The 19077-nt window shown below is 44.4% G+C and overlaps 1 protein-coding gene across 1 annotated transcript; it reads right to left on the bottom strand.

Moving 5' to 3' along the window:
- Positions 1 to 2097: 2097 nt before the first annotated feature.
- On the bottom strand, positions 2098 to 17056 carry GPR26 (G protein-coupled receptor 26). The gene is made up of 3 exons (XM_044299696.1): positions 16389 to 17056; positions 6658 to 6771; positions 2098 to 2329 (listed from the first exon to the last, which is right to left on the bottom strand). The coding sequence occupies exons 1-3, from the start codon at positions 17054 to 17056 to the stop codon at positions 2098 to 2100; spliced, it is 1014 nt and encodes a 337-aa protein (XP_044155631.1).
- Between the last annotated feature and the right edge of the window lie 2021 nt (positions 17057 to 19077).

Below are 19077 nucleotides of genomic sequence, written 5' to 3'. Positions count from 1 at the left end.
CACGGAGCATTATCAATCATGTTAATACTCCGTGCTTCTTCTGTCCGCAGTAGGTCTCGGCTGTCATTCACGCGGCGGATGTCACGCACTGCATCCGCTCGTGTGAAACAGCCCTAAAAGCCTCGATAAACCTCCCCAGTAACGTCTGAAAATTCACAGGCTACTTTCAAGTTCCCCCATGTCATTTGTGACATTCTACATTTCTGAATAAGGCCTCATGCACATAACCACGAATTGTAGAACACGTCCTATTCTGGTCCGTATTGTGGATGAAAATAGTCATTTCTAGTGACAGGACTGAGAAACGTACGGATTGCACACGGAAGATAGCTGTACTTTGTTGATCCGTTGTTTACGGACTGAAACACGGACATAGCCGGACAGTGTCGGACTGAAGTCCCTTGGACCCACCAGAGGAAATGATTCTGAGGGCCAACCCTCCAATTGTATAGGACCTTAAGGTCCCTGTTTTATTAGGGTCCATTCTTGTCAGAGCTTGGACCCACCAGAGGATCCTCTGGCACTTTGGTGGGCAGCCGGGTGCATGAAGCCTAAGTGAAGCATTTAAAGAGTTTCTGTCACTAGAATTTTCAGTATTAAACTGGCTGACCTTAGCAATGCGCTAATGTCAGCTGCACCTAACTCTGCTACTCTAATGATTATCCGTGCCCCCGTTAGAATTCTTACTTGTATAATATGTAAATGAGCCTCTAGGAGCAGGGGGGGCGTTGCTCCTGCATATAGAGGCTCCCGTCTCCCACCTCAAGTCACGCCTTCCAAGTGTTGATTGACAGGGCCAGGCATGGTTCGCATCCTTCTGCCTGCCCTGTGCCCTAGGGAAATCTTGCGCCGTTCGGTATTTTGCGCAGGCACGGTGAGGAAGCTGGCAGCCTGTGAGCGTCCACCCCTTAGCGCGCCTGCGCAGAATACCGAATGGCGCGAGATTTTCCCAGGACACAGGGCAGACAGAAGGATGCGAAGCTAGTTTAATACTGAAAATTGAAGTCAGAAGAGATGCCGGCTGCGCAAACAAGTGGATTAAGGTGAGTTAAATTTTATTTTATTTTTTTTAACCCCTCCAGCCCTATTGTACTATGCATTCTGTATTCAGAATGCTATTATTTTCCCTTATAACCATGTTATAAGGGAAAATAATACAATCCACAGAACACCGATCCCAAGCCCGAACTTCTGTGAAGAAGTTTGGGTACCAAACATGCAGATTTTTCTCACGCGCGCGAAACGCATTACAATGTTTTGCACTCGCGCGAAAAAATCGTGCATGTTCTGCAACGCACCCGCATCTTTTCCCGCAACGCCCGTGTGAAACCAGCCTTACAGTTCTGGAATGTATTGGATAACACTGGCAGCATTATGTCAGTGTCATCTAATACATACCTGAACTGTAAGGGTTACATAGCATCCTAAATCAATATACGGTAATGCTATGTGACTTCATCAGAGCTGGGAGGTCAGGCCGGGAGCTGCGGTGCGGACTCGCGGCGTGACACGCTCATCTGCAAGGGGCCTAAGTCATCAGGTGTGCCTTTATGAGGCTGCCTTTGTTGTTTGTAGGTGACATGCATAGTCATACAAGGCTGATTTATGTTAGAACACTGGTCGGATACATTTTATTTTTTTCTTAAAAATAAAAGTGAAACAATATATCTTTCTCTGAAGAGTTGAGGTTCGAATAGTAAAATTTATAATGACACGTTCCAAATATGTGACATCTATCTATATACATGATTGTCAAAAAGATCATCAGATCAACATCTACTGAGCAATAGTTCTGATCTCCTCATGGTCCACTGACCTCCGGCTGACAGATGTGGCTCGCTTACATTGTGTTCAGTGATTCCATTTGATAGGTTTATCTTTCTTGTCCTGGAAATGAATTTCGAGTTGGAAGGGTACAGTTCTCAGGAAATATGATTCAGACCCCTCTTGAATAGTTCAAAGAGCCATCCCGAGGCTTTAAGGGCGATCCAAAAACCCTGATAATAAGTTAAGGCAATACATCTCTTACAGATCTCGTCTTTGTAGATAGACATTGGTCCATGGACATTTTGGTTTTTCATAGTTCTTCTAGTGCCATTAATCAGAGGTTGTTGGCACCATGTGTCCTACGTAAGAATTGGCCCTTTGGACAGTGTTGCCAGAACTACGTTTGAGGAGTTTGTTGAGCATGTCCCGGCAACAGCTTTTATACTGATTGCGTGTCAGACAGTATACAAATGGATCTGACAATGCTTTGCTGTAGGCCAAACACCGACTGATGATGCCCCACTGGGAACTGATGGTGGCGGATGAAGAGATGTCAACCAACCTAAAATACGAACAAAAAAACATGGGCACAGTAGGTTATTACGACTGGAATTTCAGAAATGGGAACTGCTGGGATTGGAACAACGGACTGACTTCATTGTAAAAATGTGGCAGCAGCTTATATAACTTGAGAACCAAAAGATCAGGCATGTTGAAATCAACAGACTAATCTTTTTCTCCCTATCATCTGTTTAGATAGCTGTCTGGTTCTGCAAATAAATAAATATATATATATATATATATATATATATATACAGTTGCAAGAAAAAGTATGTGAACCCTTTGGAATGATATGGATTTCTGCACAAATTGGTCATAAAATTAGATCTTCATCTAAGTCACAACAATAGACAATCACAGTCTGCTTAACTAAGAACACACAAAGAATTAAATGTTACCATGTTTTTATTGAACACACCATGTAAACATTCACAGTGCAGGTGGAAAAAGTATGTGAACCCTTGGATTTAATAACTGGTTGAATCTTATTTGGCAGCAATATCTTCAACCAAACGTTTCCTGCAGTTGCAGATCAGACGTGCACAACGGTCAGGAGTAATTCTTGACCATTCCTCTTTACAGAACTGTTTCAGTTCAGCAATATTCTTGGGATGTCTGGTGTGAATCGCTTTCTTGAGGTCATGCCACAGCATCTTTGTTGAGGTTGAGGTCAGGACTCTGACTGGGCCACTCCAGAAGGCGTATTTTCTTCTGTTTAAGCCATTCTGTTGTTGATTTACTTCTATGCTTTGGGTCGTTGTCCTGTTGCAACACCCATCTTCTGTTGAGCTTCAGCTAGTGGACAGATGGCCTTAAGTTCTCCTACAAAATGTCTTGATAAACTTGGGAATTCGTTTTTCCTTCGATGATAGCAATCCGTCCAGGCCCTGACACAGCAAAGCAGCCCCAAACCATGATGCCCCCACCACCATACTTCACAGTTGGGATGAGGTTTTGATGTTGGTGTGCTGTGCCTTTTTTTCTCCACACATAGTGTTGTGCATTTCTTCCAAACAACTTAACTTTGGTTTCATCCGTCCACAGAATATTTTGCCAATACTGCAGCAATTTTTTGTTTGACAGCAGTGGCTTCCTCTGTGGTATCCTCACATGAAATCCATTCTTGTTTAGTGTTTTACGTATCGTAGATTCGCTAACAGGGATGTTAGCATATGCCAGAGACTTTTGTAAGTCTTTAGCTGACACTCTAGGATTTTTCTTCACCTCATTGAGCAGTCTGCGCTGTGCTCTTGCAGTCATCTTTACAGGACGGCCACTCCTAGGGAGAGTAGCAGCAGTGCGGAACTTTCTCCATTTATAGACAATTTGTCTTACCGTGGACTGATGAACAGCAAGGCTTTTGGAGATACTTTTATAACCCTTTCCAGCTTGATGCAAGTCAACAATTCTTAATCGTAGGTCTTCTGAGAGCTCCTTTGTGCGAGGCATCATTCACGTCAGGCAATGCTTCTTGTGAAAAGCAAATCCAGAACTGGTGTGTGTTTTTTATAGGGCGGGGCAGCTGTAACCAACACCTCCAATCTCATCTCATTGATTGGACTCTAGTTGGCTGACACCTCACTCCAATTAGCTCTTGGAGATGTCATTAGTCTAGGGGTTCACATACTTTTTCCACCTGCACTGTGAATGTTTACATGGTGTGTTCAATAAAAACATGGTAACATTTAATTATTTGTGTGTTATTAGTTTAAAGGGGTTGTCCGGGACCAAATGTTTTAAAAAAAAAACACGTTTACTCAAAATGTACATCTGAGTAAAGGCCTCCATACATTTTCAGCTATTTTTGCCACTTCTATGTGGCTCTAACGGTCCCCCACTCATTGTTTATATATCTGTTTATCTTTACCTGACTTCCGGCTGCACTGCCCTGTGGGTCCTGGGGCAGCGCAGCATCAGGTAGTTACAGCTGTCTCTCTGCTCCGCTGTAACTCCGCCCCCTCATCAATATTCACCTCAATTCATTCTGAAGCTCACTGGACTGGAGGGGCGGGGCAGGTTAAGGGGCGGGGCTTAGCGGGGTGTCGGCCAGCTGATGTAACTCCGCCCCCTCATCAATATTTACCTCGATTCATTTGCTGCCAGTGACGTCACCGGGATCCTTGATCAGCAGAAGAGGAAGCTTTGCTTGCCTGCAAGGGACCCGGTACGTCACTGAGGAGAAGAAAACAGTAACTTCCGGCCATGAATTTCAAAGATTAAAATGGGGCTGCAGAAATCTGTGCCAAAGGTACTACCTGCTTGTATGTAATGTGTATGCCACACTTGTACTATTAGAGTAATGCCTCCAATCCCGGACAACCCCTTTAAGCAGACTGTGAATGTCTATTGTTGTCACTTAGATGAAGATCAGATCACATTTTATGACCAATTTGTGCAGAAATCCATATCATTCCAAAGGGTTTGCATACTTTTTCTTTCAACTGTGGCTTGTGCCACCTATGGGTGAATAAACCTTTTTTCACTGAAGATTCAACTGGAGTGCAGTCCGATTTCTTTGTTTCTTATTAGTGGGTAAGCACCAGTTACCATACTCGGACAGTGCACCCTTCATATTTGTTTTTTGGCCTGGTGGTGCTGCTGGTAAATTTTTTCCATATATATATATATATATATATATATACAGTACAGACCAAAAGTTTGGACACACCTTCTCATTCAAAGAGTTTTCTTTATTTTCATGACTATGAAAATTGTAGATTCACACTGAAGGCATCAAAACTATGAATTAACACATGTGGAATTATATACATACTGTAACAAAAAAGTGTGAAACAACTGAAAATAGGTCATATTCTAGGTTCTTAAAAGTAGCCACCTTTTGCTTTGATTACTGCTTTGCACACTCTTGGCATTCTCATGATGAGCTTCAAGAGGTAGTCACCAGAAATGGTTTACACTTCACAGGTGTGCCCTGTCAGGTTTAATAAGTGGGATTTCTTGCCGTATAAATGGAGTTGGGACCATCAGTTGCGTTGTGGAGAAGTCAGGTGGATACACAGCTGATAGTCCTACTGAATAGACTGTTAGAATTTGTATTATGGCAAGAAAAAAGCAGCTAAGTAAAGAAAAACGAGTGGCCATCATTACTTTAAGAAATGAAGGTCATTCAGTCCGAAAAATTGGGAAAACTTTGAAAGTGTCCCCAAGTGCAGTCACAAAAACCATCAAGCGCTACAAAGAAACTGGCTCACATGCGGACCGCCCCAGGAAAGGAAGACCAAGAGTCACCTCTGCTGCAGAGGATAAGTTCATCCGAGTCACCAGCCTCAGAAATCGCAGGTTAACAGAAGCTCAGATTAGAGACCCGGTCAATGCCACACAGAGTTCTAGCAGCAGACACATCTCTAGAACAACTGTTAAGAGGAGACTGTGTGAATCAGGCCTTCATGGTAGAATATCTACTAGGAAACCACTTCTAAGGACAGGCAACAAGCAGAAGAGACTTGTTTGGGCTAAAGAACACAAGGAATGGACATTAGACCAGTGGAAATCTGTGCTTTGGTCTGATGAGTCCAAATTTGAGATCTTTGGTTCCAACCACCGTGTCTTTGTGCGACGCAGAAAAGATGAACGGATGGACTCTACATGCCTGGTTCCCATCGTGAAGCATGGAGGAGGAGGTGTGATGGTTTGGGGGTGCTTTGCTGGTGACACTGTTGGGGATTTATTCAAAATTGAAGGCATACTGAACCAGCATGGCTACCACAGCATCTTGCAGCGGCATGCTATTCCATCCGGTTTGCGTTTAGTTGGACCATCATTTATTTTTCAACAGGACAATGACCCCAAACACACCTCCAGGCTGTGTAGGGCTATTTGACCATGAAGGAGAGTGATGGGGTGCTGCGCCAGATGACCTGGCCTCCACAGTCACCGGACCTGAACCCAATCGAGATGGTTTGGGGTGAGCTGGACCGCAGAGTGAAGGCAAAAGGGCCAACAAGTGCTAAGCATCTCTGGGAACTCCTTCAAGACTGTTGGAAGACCATTTCAGGTGACTACCTCTTGAAGCTCATCAAGAAAATGCCAAGAGTGTGCAAAGCAGTAATCAAAGCAAAAGGTGGCTACTTTGAAGAACCTAGAATATTACATATTTTCAGTTGTTTCACACTTTTTTGTTATGTGTTAATTCATAGTTTTGATGCCTTCAGTGTGAATCTAGAATTTTCATAGTCATGAAAATAAAGAAAACTCTTTGAATGAGAAGGTGTGTCCAAACTTTTGGTCTGTACTGTATATACTGTATATATAACAAAAACAGTAAAATACAGAAGCTCTTGGATTAGTTATGCTGCTTCTCACACCTACCTAGTGATTACATATGGAGTGAAACAAAGCAGAAATGTCCCAATAAATGTGATGATTTTTGTGGTTGCTCGCTGCCTTCTCCTTTTCTGTTCCTCCAGGCATCTCTGTCTGACACTAGAAGAAAAAACACATCTGTGAGAATTCTATATATAGAAGAAGAGGAAAAAGCAAACATAAATTATAGAAAGATAGAGTTTTGTTACATTGGCGGTCTGTGCCTGCTGCTCCCCTCCTTCTGCAGCAATAAGGTTTATTCCCCCCTTTGTATTCTGATATTCTCTGCAGCACTGCAAGGGTTAATGTTTTTGTTTGGTTTCTGTGTGCACCTGCTTGACTATGCCCTGCTATATATTCTGTGCAGTGGGTCCAATCCCTTGCTTGAGCACCAGGTTCTGGCTGGTTTTTCTAGTCTGCTGAATCCTGTGAAGGAGCTATAGTCCATTTGTCTGTATGTGGACCGTGTTCTGCCTGACTCCTTAGTCTATCTGTTTGCTGTCTGACCTAGTCTGTGCCTGTTTCCTTGGTCTGCTCATCTGCCTCTTCCCTGGATCCTGACTCTGTGCCACCTGCTCTGGTCATCGGACTGTTTCTCACATTTGCATGTACTCTGTCTGCCTGACCATTGCCTGGTTTTGATTATGTGTATTGCCTGATCCCTTGGTGTTTGGCATAAGTGGCTCTAACCCCAATGAGTCAGCTGCCAACAACACTGGGACTGTTCCAAGAGATAGCAGCCTGGTGGTTCCCCTGCGGCAAAAACCGGATCCCTGTACAGGGGTTAAAGTGTGAAAACCAGGGTATTGCCAGGACAAAACCCTCAGGAACAGCCCAAAGTCCAGTGGTTCCACAACCATGGTCTGTAGCACTTTTACTAAAGAGATACAGCGGGTCATTTATTAACCTCAAATACGTCCATATTGGGCGTATTTCAGGCACAGATTGCGGCAGAACGGTTAGTTGCGCCACAATCTGTGACTTTTCCTACTCACGCCAGGTCTAAAAAAGTGGGCATGGTGTGGGCAGGGAAGGGGCTGGCCATCTCATTCATCAATTTGTACTCCTGTTTAAGGTGTAGAAAATGGTCTAAATGTAAGACAGCAAGGAAGATGTCTTAAATTTAGACTGGCACTGGATGTGCCAAAGTTATGTATAGGCTGGCACCTCTACATAACTTCAGCGATCCACCGCTAGAGCAGGAGCTTTATTAAGACCGGCGTCTAAACAGCCAGTCTTAATAAATGACCCCCACAGAGTTTTACAGATTGTTTGTACAATGATAAGGTCTCCAATCAGGGATCAAGATAAAATTTGATCTAGAAGCCACTTTAAGCATGTCCTGTGGGTCTACCACCCAATGGAGATGTTGCTTCCTATTTTTGTCAACTTCAATGTAAATATAATTGCACAAAAAGTTAGAAAAGTTGGAGACTCGAGACCGGGGGTTAGAAACATCAGAATGTTATACCAAGATAGGTCCACAAGATAAAGTGAGAGTCCATCAGGTGCATGATGACAGAGACCAACATTTGGTATATAGTTGGAAGAAAGTCTCAGCTGTTTATATTAAATAATGCAGTTCTGATTAATGTAGAAAAAGCAAAATCACACTACTTTCTGCATTCAAAAATACCATTCCTTTCTGTGTGAGATGGAGTGGGTATGGGGTAAGGGAAGGGGCAAAGGGACAACCCTCTGGGTAACTCGATGCATTTAAATGCAAAGGCAAATGCTCATGAGTATATACCTAAACAATCCATAGGGACATTGAATGCAGCCTCCTGTAACTCTGACCTACTGGGATAAACTGGGATAAAAAGATGATAGATAGATAGATAGATAGGAGATAAATAGAGCCTATGGAAAAGTCACCAACAACAAATAGACCTGAAACCTCATACCCTCCTCAACAAACTGGAAATGGTGACCTTTACCCAAAATATGGCCATCAGAGGCACAAACCATGGAGGAATCCACCTGCCTCACATAAAGTAATGCAGAGCAAAGACATTGAGGAGATAAAGACCCTGCTCAGCACTCTGTACAGAACACTGACTGGACCAAACTGCTAGAATATGGCCACCAGTCTATAATCCAGCTTGTCCTACACAGGGCAGCTCATTACAAGGTATACAGACAAAAAAATGACATCTCTTATTGTCAGCAGCTGGAACATTCAGGGCCTGAACGCTTCAGCCTTCGGATGTAAGACACACGATCCAGACTTTACCCAAAAACTAAAAAACATTGACATACAGATCCTCCTAGAAACGTGGACTAAAACAGAGACTAATTCCATGGTGCCCACCGGATACAGGGAGATCTCTGTCCCTGCTCTAAAAAACAAAAATGTCAAGCTGGGCCGGAGCTCAGGAGGAATATTAATCTGGTATAAAGAGGAGCTCCATGAGCAGATCAGACCAGTAAAGAGAGGAGACAGCCACATCTGGGTAAGGATAGCCCGCTCCATCCTCACCTCTCCGGCTGACATCTACCCCTGTGCAGCATACATAGCTCCACCAGAGTCTCCATACTTCAATCCCGACAGCTTTGAGATCCTACAGAGGGAAGCCGCCCATTTCCAGGCCCTGGGCAATGTTCTGATCTTTGGAGACCTCAATGCAAGAACAGGGAGGGAGAGAGACTACCTGACAACTGACGGAAATGTCTATATATTCGGAGCAGACACTGACTGTGACAGCTCAGTACACACTGAGAGGAACAGCTATGACAGCACAGTAAACAAAAGTGGCAGAACATTGCTGAACTTATGTCGAAGCCTCGGACTTCATATTCTCAATGGCCGCACCAAGGGAGACTCTCTTGGTAGATATACCCTAAACTCCTATGTAGGCAACAGTGTGGTAGACTATGCCATCACAGATATGGACCCCAAAAATGTTAGTAGCTTCATAGTCACCCCACAGACACACCTGTCAGACCACAACCAACTGCTCCTATACATAAAATCCACAAGTAAACTACCAGCACAAACATCTCAGCAGACCGGCCTCTTCAGCCTACCTCCATCTTTTAAATGGTCCAAGATGTCAGCCCCAAAGTATATGGAGACCATAAACAGCACAGAGATCCAGGAGATGCTCCATAACTTCCATAGGAAAGTGTATGAGCTGAATCCAGAAGGAGTAAATCTCGCGGTAAGGGACTTTAATAATATACTTTGCACCATGGCGGAAATGTCTGACCTCAAAAGATGCAACAGAAGGCCAAAAAAGCAACAACCCAACAGCTGGTTTGACCGGGAGTGTAAAGATATAAGGAAGGCGCTAAGAATGGCTTCAAATAGGAAACACCAAGATCCGAACAACCCCAGCCTGAGGGAAGCCTACAACAACATACAAAGGCAATACAAAAATACCCTCAGAAAGAAAAAGCAAGGCAACATCTCAACCAAGCTCCTCCAACTCCAAGACGCTCTCCAGGACAACTGCTTCTGGGAACTATGGAAGCAGATGGACAAAACCGGCAAGAACACCAACCTCCACATCCAAAACGGCAACATCTGGCTCCAGTACTTCAAGGACCTGTACAAAGCCATTTCGAGGGAGGATCAAAGCCCAGAACAAAAAGAAATCATGAAAAAGCTAAAGAATATGGAGGAAAAAATCAAAGATTTCCAAAACCCTCTAGACACACCGATCACGCTGCAGGAGATAACAGAGAGGATCTCAATGATAAAGAGTAAAAAAGCCAGCGGCCCAGATGGGATTCTTCCAGAAATGATCAAATACAGCCCGCCAGGTATCCAGGTCGCATTAGTAAAACTCTACAATGTTGTGCTCAGTGCCGGCTACTTCCCCCAGAGCTGGAACCAGGGCATCATCACCCCCATACACAAGGGCGGAGACAGGTATGACCCAGCCAACTATAGAGGGATATGTGTCAGCAGCAACCTGGGAAAACTCCTCAGCAGTATCCTGAATAAGAGGATCCTCAGCTTCCTCACCCAGCACAACATCCTCAGCAGAAGCCAAGCAGGCTTCATACCAAACCACCGCACCACGGACCACATCTACACCCTGCAGAGCCTCATCAAGAGCCATGTCCACAATACAAAGCAGGGAAAGATCTATGCCTGCTTTGTGGACTTTAAGAAGGCCTTTGACTCAGTGTGGCATCCGGGCCTATTCCTGAAACTTCTTGAAAGCGGAATAGGAGGAAAAACATATGATGTCATCAGAAGCTCCTACACTGAGAACAGATGCAGCGTGAAGGTAAATGGGAGGAGAACGGCTTATTTCCAGCAGAACCAAGGAGTCAGACAGGGCTGCAGCCTCAGTCCAACCCTGTTTAATATCTACATCAATGAGCTGGCGGCGGCTCTGGAGTCCTCCACAGCACCTGGTCTCACCCTCCATGACACTGAGGTGAAATTTCTCCTTTATGCAGATGATCTTCTGCTACTATCGCCAACTGAGAAAGGTCTCCAAGATAACCTGAAAATCCTGGAGAAGTTCAGTAACACATGGGCACTGCCCATCAATCCAAAGAAAACCAACATCATGGTGTTCCAGAAAAGAAATCGAAAAGCAGCCGGGCGTCCTCCCTTCCTGCTAAACAACTGTCCAATTTCAGAAACAGACAGCTACACCTACCTGGGCCTAGAAATCAGCCAATCAGGGAATTTTAAGAAAGCCATGGAAATACTGAAAGACAAGGCGAGCAAAACCTTCTATGCCATCAGAAGGCGTCTGTATCACCTTAAAGCACCAGTGACCGTCTGGCTTAAAATCCTTGACACCATCATCGCCCCAATCCTCCTGTATGGCAGCGAAGTCTGGGGCCCAGACACATACCCAGACCGGGCAAAGTGGGACTCTGGGCCAACAGAACTATTCCACCTAGAACTCTGCAAACACTTTCTCCAGGTCCACAGGGGCACCTCAAACAGCGCCTGTCGAGCAGAACTGGGCAGATTCCCACTCTACTTTGCTGTACAGAAGAGGGCGCTATCATTCAGAGCCCATCTACATAGCAGCAGTCCCAGCTCCTACCATCACAAAGCCTTGCTACACCAAGAAGCCCCAGAAAAACAAAGCACCCCGCAACAAGTCACCCAAACCCAGCCTGCCCAATCCACCAACCAATATAGCCTGACAAAGGGCGGAATCCAGAGGACGATACACAAGTACAAAGAGGAGTATATTAGCGTCTGGAAAAACGACATAAGAACATCCCAGAAGCTGACAGTATACCAGAGCCTGCAGAGGGAGTACAAACTTGCCCCATATCTGGAGAAACTCCCCAATCCAAAAGACAGACAGATCCTGAGCCGGTACAGACTGAGCGCTCACAGCCTGCTCATTGAATCCGGGCGTCATCGACAGAGGTACATGCCCAGGGAGAGCAGACTGTGCCAGCAGTGCGACCAGGAGACCGTGGAGGATGAGGCTCATTTCCTGCTGCGGTGCCCCAAATACTCAGCAGGGAGGGAGACTGACTTCAGGAGACTGTCTGATCTCTGCCCAGACTTCACCTCCATGGAGGAGAAAGAGAGACTCTCCATACTGCTGGGGGAAGAGGAGAACACAGCGGCCATAGCAGCACAATATATTACTGCCTGCCATAGACTGAGAGGAGCCTGATATACCATGGACTCCTATACCACCACCCTGGACGTGTCCCCACCCCCAACCCTACCTAATTATTTACCATTTGTTTTGGCAATGCTAAAATGTATTTAGTCCTGCCAATAAAGCTGATTTGATTTGATAGAGATAGATAGATAGATAGGAGATAAATAGATAGATAGATAGATAGATAGATATGAGATAGATAGATAGATATGAGATAGATAGATAGATAATAGAGAAATAGATAGATAGATATGAGATAGATGGATAGATAGATATAGATATTAGATAGATATGAGATAGATGATAGATAGATAGATAGATATGAGATAGATGGATATGAGATAGATGGATAGATATGAGATAGATAGATAGATAGATAGATATAGATATTAGATAGATATGAGATAGATGATAGATAGATAGATATGAGATAGATAGATAGATATAGATATGAGATAGATAATATAGAAATAGATATATAATAGAGAAATAGATAGATAGATATGAGATAGATGGATAGATAGATAATACTGTAGATAGAGAATACATTCCTATTGGCCCAGTGTCATCCTGAATTATTCCTGTATGTGGTTCTACAGTACACCTGGCACAAATGTATTTACTACCTGTTAGTGACTCTGCACACACACAGCACAGATTTTTCAGTATTTAATAAACATGCATTATATAATTTATAATAAATAAAATAATACATAAAACGTAGAACATGCAACAACTTTAGAATGTACCTAATGCTGAGCCTCTGTGATTGACAAGCAGTATTTCTACTATATGATATCATGCAGCAAACATGCAACCCTTACATAACCCAGAACATCATCAAAAACCCGGTACATCTGCTTTCCTTCCCAAGATGACGTTATTGTGATGGGATTTATACCTTTCAATCTTTATCTTATTGCCTTATGATCTGAACCAACAGCCACTTATATCTCAAATAATGTATCCCAGACACATTGCCATCTACTTGTATTGTTAATGTCATGCAGGGCCAATGTATCCAGCAAACAATGTGGTCTGCTAATTCTTTCCTACTGTACTTCAATCATTTCTAGCCATGCTTAGTCGCAGTATAACTGGAATCACTCATGCAGGTTTTAATTCAGTTTTTGATGGAGTTTGCTTAAGGCTCCATTCACACGTCCGTATTATGGGTCCGCGTCTGTTCCGCAAATTGCGGAATGGATGCGGACCCATTTATTCTCTACGGGAACGGAATGGATGCGCAGAGCACACTATGTGTTCTCCGCATCCGCATTTCCGCAGCACGCCCCCGAACTTCTGGTCCGCGGCTCTAGAAAAAAATAGAACATGAGGACAAGAATAGGCATGGGGGTGCCGACCGGGTGTATTGTGAATCCGCAATGCACTACGGACTTCGGAATCTAGCCTAAGCCTGACCCAGCAAGAAGAAGTCCTTCCTTTATATTTCCTTTTAATACACTCCTGGCTTTGCCATGGGGAAAAAAACTTTCACAAAAACTGAGTGTGTGATTCAGGACAAGGAGCAAACAGGTGGAACTCCTTCATCTGCTAAGGAATTCTCCACACCAGACTGTACAGCAAATACTGTTATATATGATACACGGGGTGTAAGGACTTTATCAGATAGTAAGTAATACCTGGGGAATATGGACTTTAGTAGAAGATACTGAGTAGTACCTAGAATGTAAAGATTACATTAATATGTAGTATCTGGAATGTAGGGACTATAACAGCAGATATTAAATAATTACTGGGCTGTAGGGAGTACAACAGCAGGTACTGAGTAATACCTGGCGAGTAGAAACTATAACCGCATATAATAAGTAATATCTGGGGTGTATGGATTATAACAGCAGATATTAGGTAATTCAAGGGGTTTATAACAGCAGATACTGAATAATACCTGGGGAGTAGAGAGACTATAACAGCATATAATAAGTAATACCTGGGTTGTAGGGACTATAAAAAAAGATACTGAGTAGTATCTCAGGTGTAAAGAATATAACAGTGGTGTGTAGGGACTATAACAGCAGATACTGTGTAATCCCTGGGGAGTAGAGAGACTATAACAGCATATAATAAGTAATACCTGGGTTGTAGGGACTATAAAAAAAAGATACTGAGTAGTATCTCAGGTGTAAAGAATATAACAGTGGGGTGTAGGGACTATAACAGCAGATACTGTGTAATCCCTGGGGTGTAGGGAGTATAACGACATATAATAAGTAATGCCTGACATGTGGGGACTATAACTATATCAGCTAATTAACCCATACCCCCTGAGCAAAGGGTACCTGAGATTGTGATTTGGGGGTTTCATAAGCTGTAAGCCATAATCGTCCAAATTATAACAAATAAAGGCTTGAAATATCCATATGAAGAAAAACGCAGTCAGCACTGCCTAATGTGGTTAATGTCCAACAGGATCCACACCTGCACCATAAACCTGCGTCAGTTCGGTGGTGCTCTGCCAAGTAGACATAGGTTCAAGTAGTTAAAAGAAGAAAAAACACAGCACTCACCATCAACTTCCTTTTTGTAGCTTTAGGCTACATGCACACGACCGTATGTGTTTTGCGGTCCGCAAATTGTGGATCCGCAAAAAAAACAAAAACTAATGACATCCGTATGCCATCCGTTTTGTTTTTTTTGAGGATCGATTGTAAAATTACTAAAATGGACAAGAATAGGACATGTTATATTGGGGCTACGGAACAGACGTACGGATGCGGACAGCACACAGTGTGCTGTCCGCATTTTTTGCGGACCTATTGAAATGAATGGGTCTGCATCCTATCCGCAAAAAAAAACGTAACGGACACGGAAACAAACAGCGTTCGTGTGCATGTAGCCTTATTGTAAGTAAAATCATTGGTAGATGCAGGGCACCGCACAGATACAGCAGGCAACAGCCGTTTCGCGCTGGATTGCGCTTTGTCAAGGGAGGCTTGACAAAGCGCAATCCAGCGAGAAACAGCTGTTGCCTGCTGTATCTGTGCGGTGCCCTGCATCTACCAACTGATTTTACTTACGACAAAGCTGCAAAAAGGAAGTTGATGGTGAATGACGAGCTTTTTCTTCTTTTAACTAGTTAAAGGCTTGAAATATCTCGCTTTGCATGTAATGAGTCTATCTTATATGTTAGTTTCACCTTTCAAATTGAAATAAATGAACTTTGCACGATAATTTTTCGAGTTTCACCTGTATAACAGCAGATACCAAGTAATTCCTGGGGTGTAGGGACTATAACAGCTGATACTGAGCAATACCTGGGGTGTAGAGACTAAAGCAGCTGATACTGAGCAATACCTGGGGTGTAGGGAATATAACAGCTGATACTGAGTAGTACTTTGGGTGTGAAGATTATAACAGTGAGGTGTAGGGATTATAACAGCAGATACTGAGTAATTCCTGGGGTGTAGGGACTTTAACAGCATATAATAAGTAATATCTGGGGTTCAGAGACTATAACAGATGACACTGAGTAATACCTGGGGTGCAGGGATTATAACAGCAGATACTGAGTAATTCCTGGGGTGTAGGGACTTTAACAGCATATAATAAGTAATATCTGGGGTGCAGGGACTATAACAGATGAGACTGAGTAATACCTGGGGTGTAGGGACTATAACAGATGACACTGAGTAATACCTGGGGTGCAGGGACTATAACAGATGATACTGGGTAATACCTGGGGTGCAGGGACTATAACAGATGACACTGAGTAATACCTGGGGTGCAGGGACTATAACAGATGACACTGAGTAATACCTGGGGTTCAGGGACTATAACAGATGACACTGAGTAATACCTGGGGTTCAGAGACTATAACAGATGACACTGAGTAATACCTGGGGTGCAGGGACTATAACAGATGACACTGAGTAATACCTGGGGTGCAGGGACTATAACAGATGACACTGGGTAATACCTGGGGTGCAGGGACTATAACAGATGATAGTGGGTAATACCTGGGGTGCAGGGACTATAACAGATGACACTGAGTAATACCTGTGGTGCAGGGACTATAACAGATGACACTGAGTAGTACCTGGGGTGCAGGGACTATAACAGATGATACTGGGTAATACCTGGGCTGCAGAGACTATAACAGATGACACTGAGTAATACCTGGGGTGTAGATCTACCAGCAGGACCAGAGTTTGCATTGTGATCACATCAATCCTTCTGCAGTGAGATCGAGCAACCTTCAGCACCTGCAGGTAGGTGACACACAGCACCAGGAGGGTCAGGAAGAAGCTGAGCAGGTGAAACAGGACCATAAAAGCCAAGAAGGAAGTCCCCTCTTCGTGGTTCTTGCTGTGGAGGGTGCAGGAGCCATAGGTGTGGTGGAAGCCCACCCAGGAGAGGCAGAGGGCCACTATGGGGAAGGACAAGGAGTGGATCCAGGAGTAGAGGAGGATGACAGCAGCGTCCTGGTACCTCATCTTTGAGTGGTAGCTGAGAGGGAACACCACGGCCACCCAGCGGTCAATGCTCAGGGCAGCCATGCTCAGCATGGAGTTACTGGTCAAGAAAGTTTCCAAAAAGCCCACAGCCCTGCAGAGCCCCTCACCCCCGGGCTGGTGGCCCCGCACAGCGCCCACCAGGGTCAGGGGCATGTTGATGGCAGTGAGCAGCAGGTTGCACAGGGTGAGGTTGAGGGTGAACAAGCCGGGCACCTGCCCCCGGAGGTCCGCGCAGCCCAGGAAGCAGATCAGCACCATCCCGTTGGACAGCGCAGCAGCCACTATCAGCACAACCTGAAGGGAGCAGCCAAAAATCCCCCACAGCTCCATTGCTGGAGCCCCCCGGATCAGGCATGCTGCTGTTCAGAGCCTGACCCCATCCTGTCCTCTGCCCCTGCAGATGAAGACACCGAGGAGGCTCTGAGAAGTAGCCTGTCCATAGGAAGCAGCAGCTCAGGTGAGGAGCTTTATGTAACAGGCATCTCTTCTGACTCCCTCCCAGCAGAACGAGAGCCTATTGTGTAAAAAGAACTGCTGCCAAGGATAGGGGAGGGTTTAAGATGCTTCTCCCTGCGAGCATCCATCCTCCAGAGGAGCCTTCCCCACCTCAAAGTGCATGGACCACTAAGACCATCAGACTCAATGCCATCACAATAGGAGTATCTACAGATCCTGCAAGTGCAATGTCTTATTCAATAATAAGTAACCCCCCCACCAAGGCTCCTGATTGTTTCATTCCATGTAATCTGCATAGCCATAGTGTTACATGTTAGTTAGGAAATGCCAGGGAAATCGGAGAATTGTAGTAGAAAGTGGAAACAATCTGACTTTTATAAATAAATACATATTGTTGCATTGTCTCTTGTTGAAACACCTAATTTAATATTTGACTACGTTTTATTATTGGGCTCCTTCATTCATACCTCTTTCTGCCCCAGGGATCAGCAATCTCCGGGACTCCAGCTGCTGTGAAACTATAATTCCCAGCATTACACAGTTACTCTTGCAGTGAATGAAGCATTCTGGGAGTTGTAGTTTCAGAACAGCTGGAGTGCCGGAGGTTGCTGACCCCTGATCTACCCCAATAAGCATTGCATAAGAATTTAAAAAAAGTGAAGCAGAGTTTACGTTGCTCATCTTATGAAATAAGGACGTTAAAGGTCAGCAGTTGATTTCTGTTAGAAGGTTCCTAATGATAGGGTTTATTGATGTGTGAACCTCCAAACCATCCATGGAATGTGGAGGGGAGTTCAGCAGCAAAGAGTTAAAGTGTTATTCCCATCACAGACAATGGGAGCATATCTCTAGGCTATGCCCCCATTGTCTGATAGGTGTAGGTCCCACCTACGGCGAGAATGGAGCAAGGAGAACAGTGTCTGGAGGACCCAGGGTTTTCAGGGTTCAGGCCACCGCTAAGCGCCGTTCCCATACAAGTGAATGGGAGCACACCGTGCTTGCACAGCCACCGCTCCGATTAATTTCTATAGGGCCGACAGAAATAGCCGAGCCACCCAGCTCTTCTATTTTCGGCGGCCCCATAGACATGAATGGAGGGTGGATGCACATGCACAGTGCGCCCTCCGCCACCTTCCCTGCTCCATTCTCAGTGTAGGTGCGGGTCCCAAACTGCCCCGAAGGGTTTAACATTTTTAAAAAACTGCCCGAAGGGTTTAAAATGTGGTCCTGGTAATTAAAGAATATATTTATTTGTTTATTTTTATATTTTTTGTTTTTGTTAAGGAGCTCTAAATTCAGGGTTTTCAGGGTTCAGGCCACCGCTAAGCGCCGTTCCCATACAAGTGAATGGGAGCACACCGTGCTTGCACAGCCACCGCTCCGATTAATTTCTATAGGGCCGACAGAAATAGCCGAGCCACCCAGCTCTTCTATTTTCGGCGGCCCCATAGACATGAATGGAGGGTGGATGCACATGCACAGTGCGCCCTCCGCCACCTTCCCTGCTCCATTCTCAGTGTAGGTGCGGGTCCCAGAGGTGGGACCCGCACCTATCAGACAATGCGGGCATATCCTAGCGATATGCCCCCATTGTCTGTGATGGGAATACCCCTTAAGCTCATCTGAAGCTCACTGCAGGGGTAATAAGTAGTTCTCGAACATATAAAATTGCTATAAAATTGCTAAAATGCAAAAACCATGTACCCTACATACCGTATATATATAATATTATACAATGAAAGATAAAAAAAACGGATTAAAAAATCGACTAGAAAATCGATATAAGTGGTAGCAGTGTTCTGACTAGTATACAAAATCCACTAGATATTCGATAATTAAAAACACAAATAATCGAGTTGTTCCATCCGATATTTCTGAACAGCTATATAGTGGAA

Source organism: Bufo gargarizans, chromosome 6, assembly GCF_014858855.1.
Source record: "Bufo gargarizans isolate SCDJY-AF-19 chromosome 6, ASM1485885v1, whole genome shotgun sequence".
NCBI lineage: Eukaryota > Metazoa > Chordata > Amphibia > Anura > Bufonidae > Bufo > Bufo gargarizans.
The sequence above is the reverse complement of the archived record's forward strand: the minus strand, read 5'-3'. Positions and strand labels throughout refer to the sequence as shown.

What these genes read in the sequence shown, in the direction of transcription:
- GPR26 (XM_044299696.1), bottom strand. Translation starts at nt 17,056, where the DNA reads ATGGAGCTGTGGGGGATTTTTGGCTGCTCCCTTCAGGTTGTGCTGATA. An exon ending in CTGGTAGATCTACACCCCAG is followed by an intron (nt 6,772 to 16,388) that starts GTATTACTCAGT and finishes TTTTTCTTCTAG; the next exon opens with TGTCAGACAGAGATGCCTGG. An exon ending in ACTCCATATGTAATCACTAG is followed by an intron (nt 2,330 to 6,657) that starts GTAGGTGTGAGA and finishes TTCGTATTTTAG; the next exon opens with GTTGGTTGACATCTCTTCAT.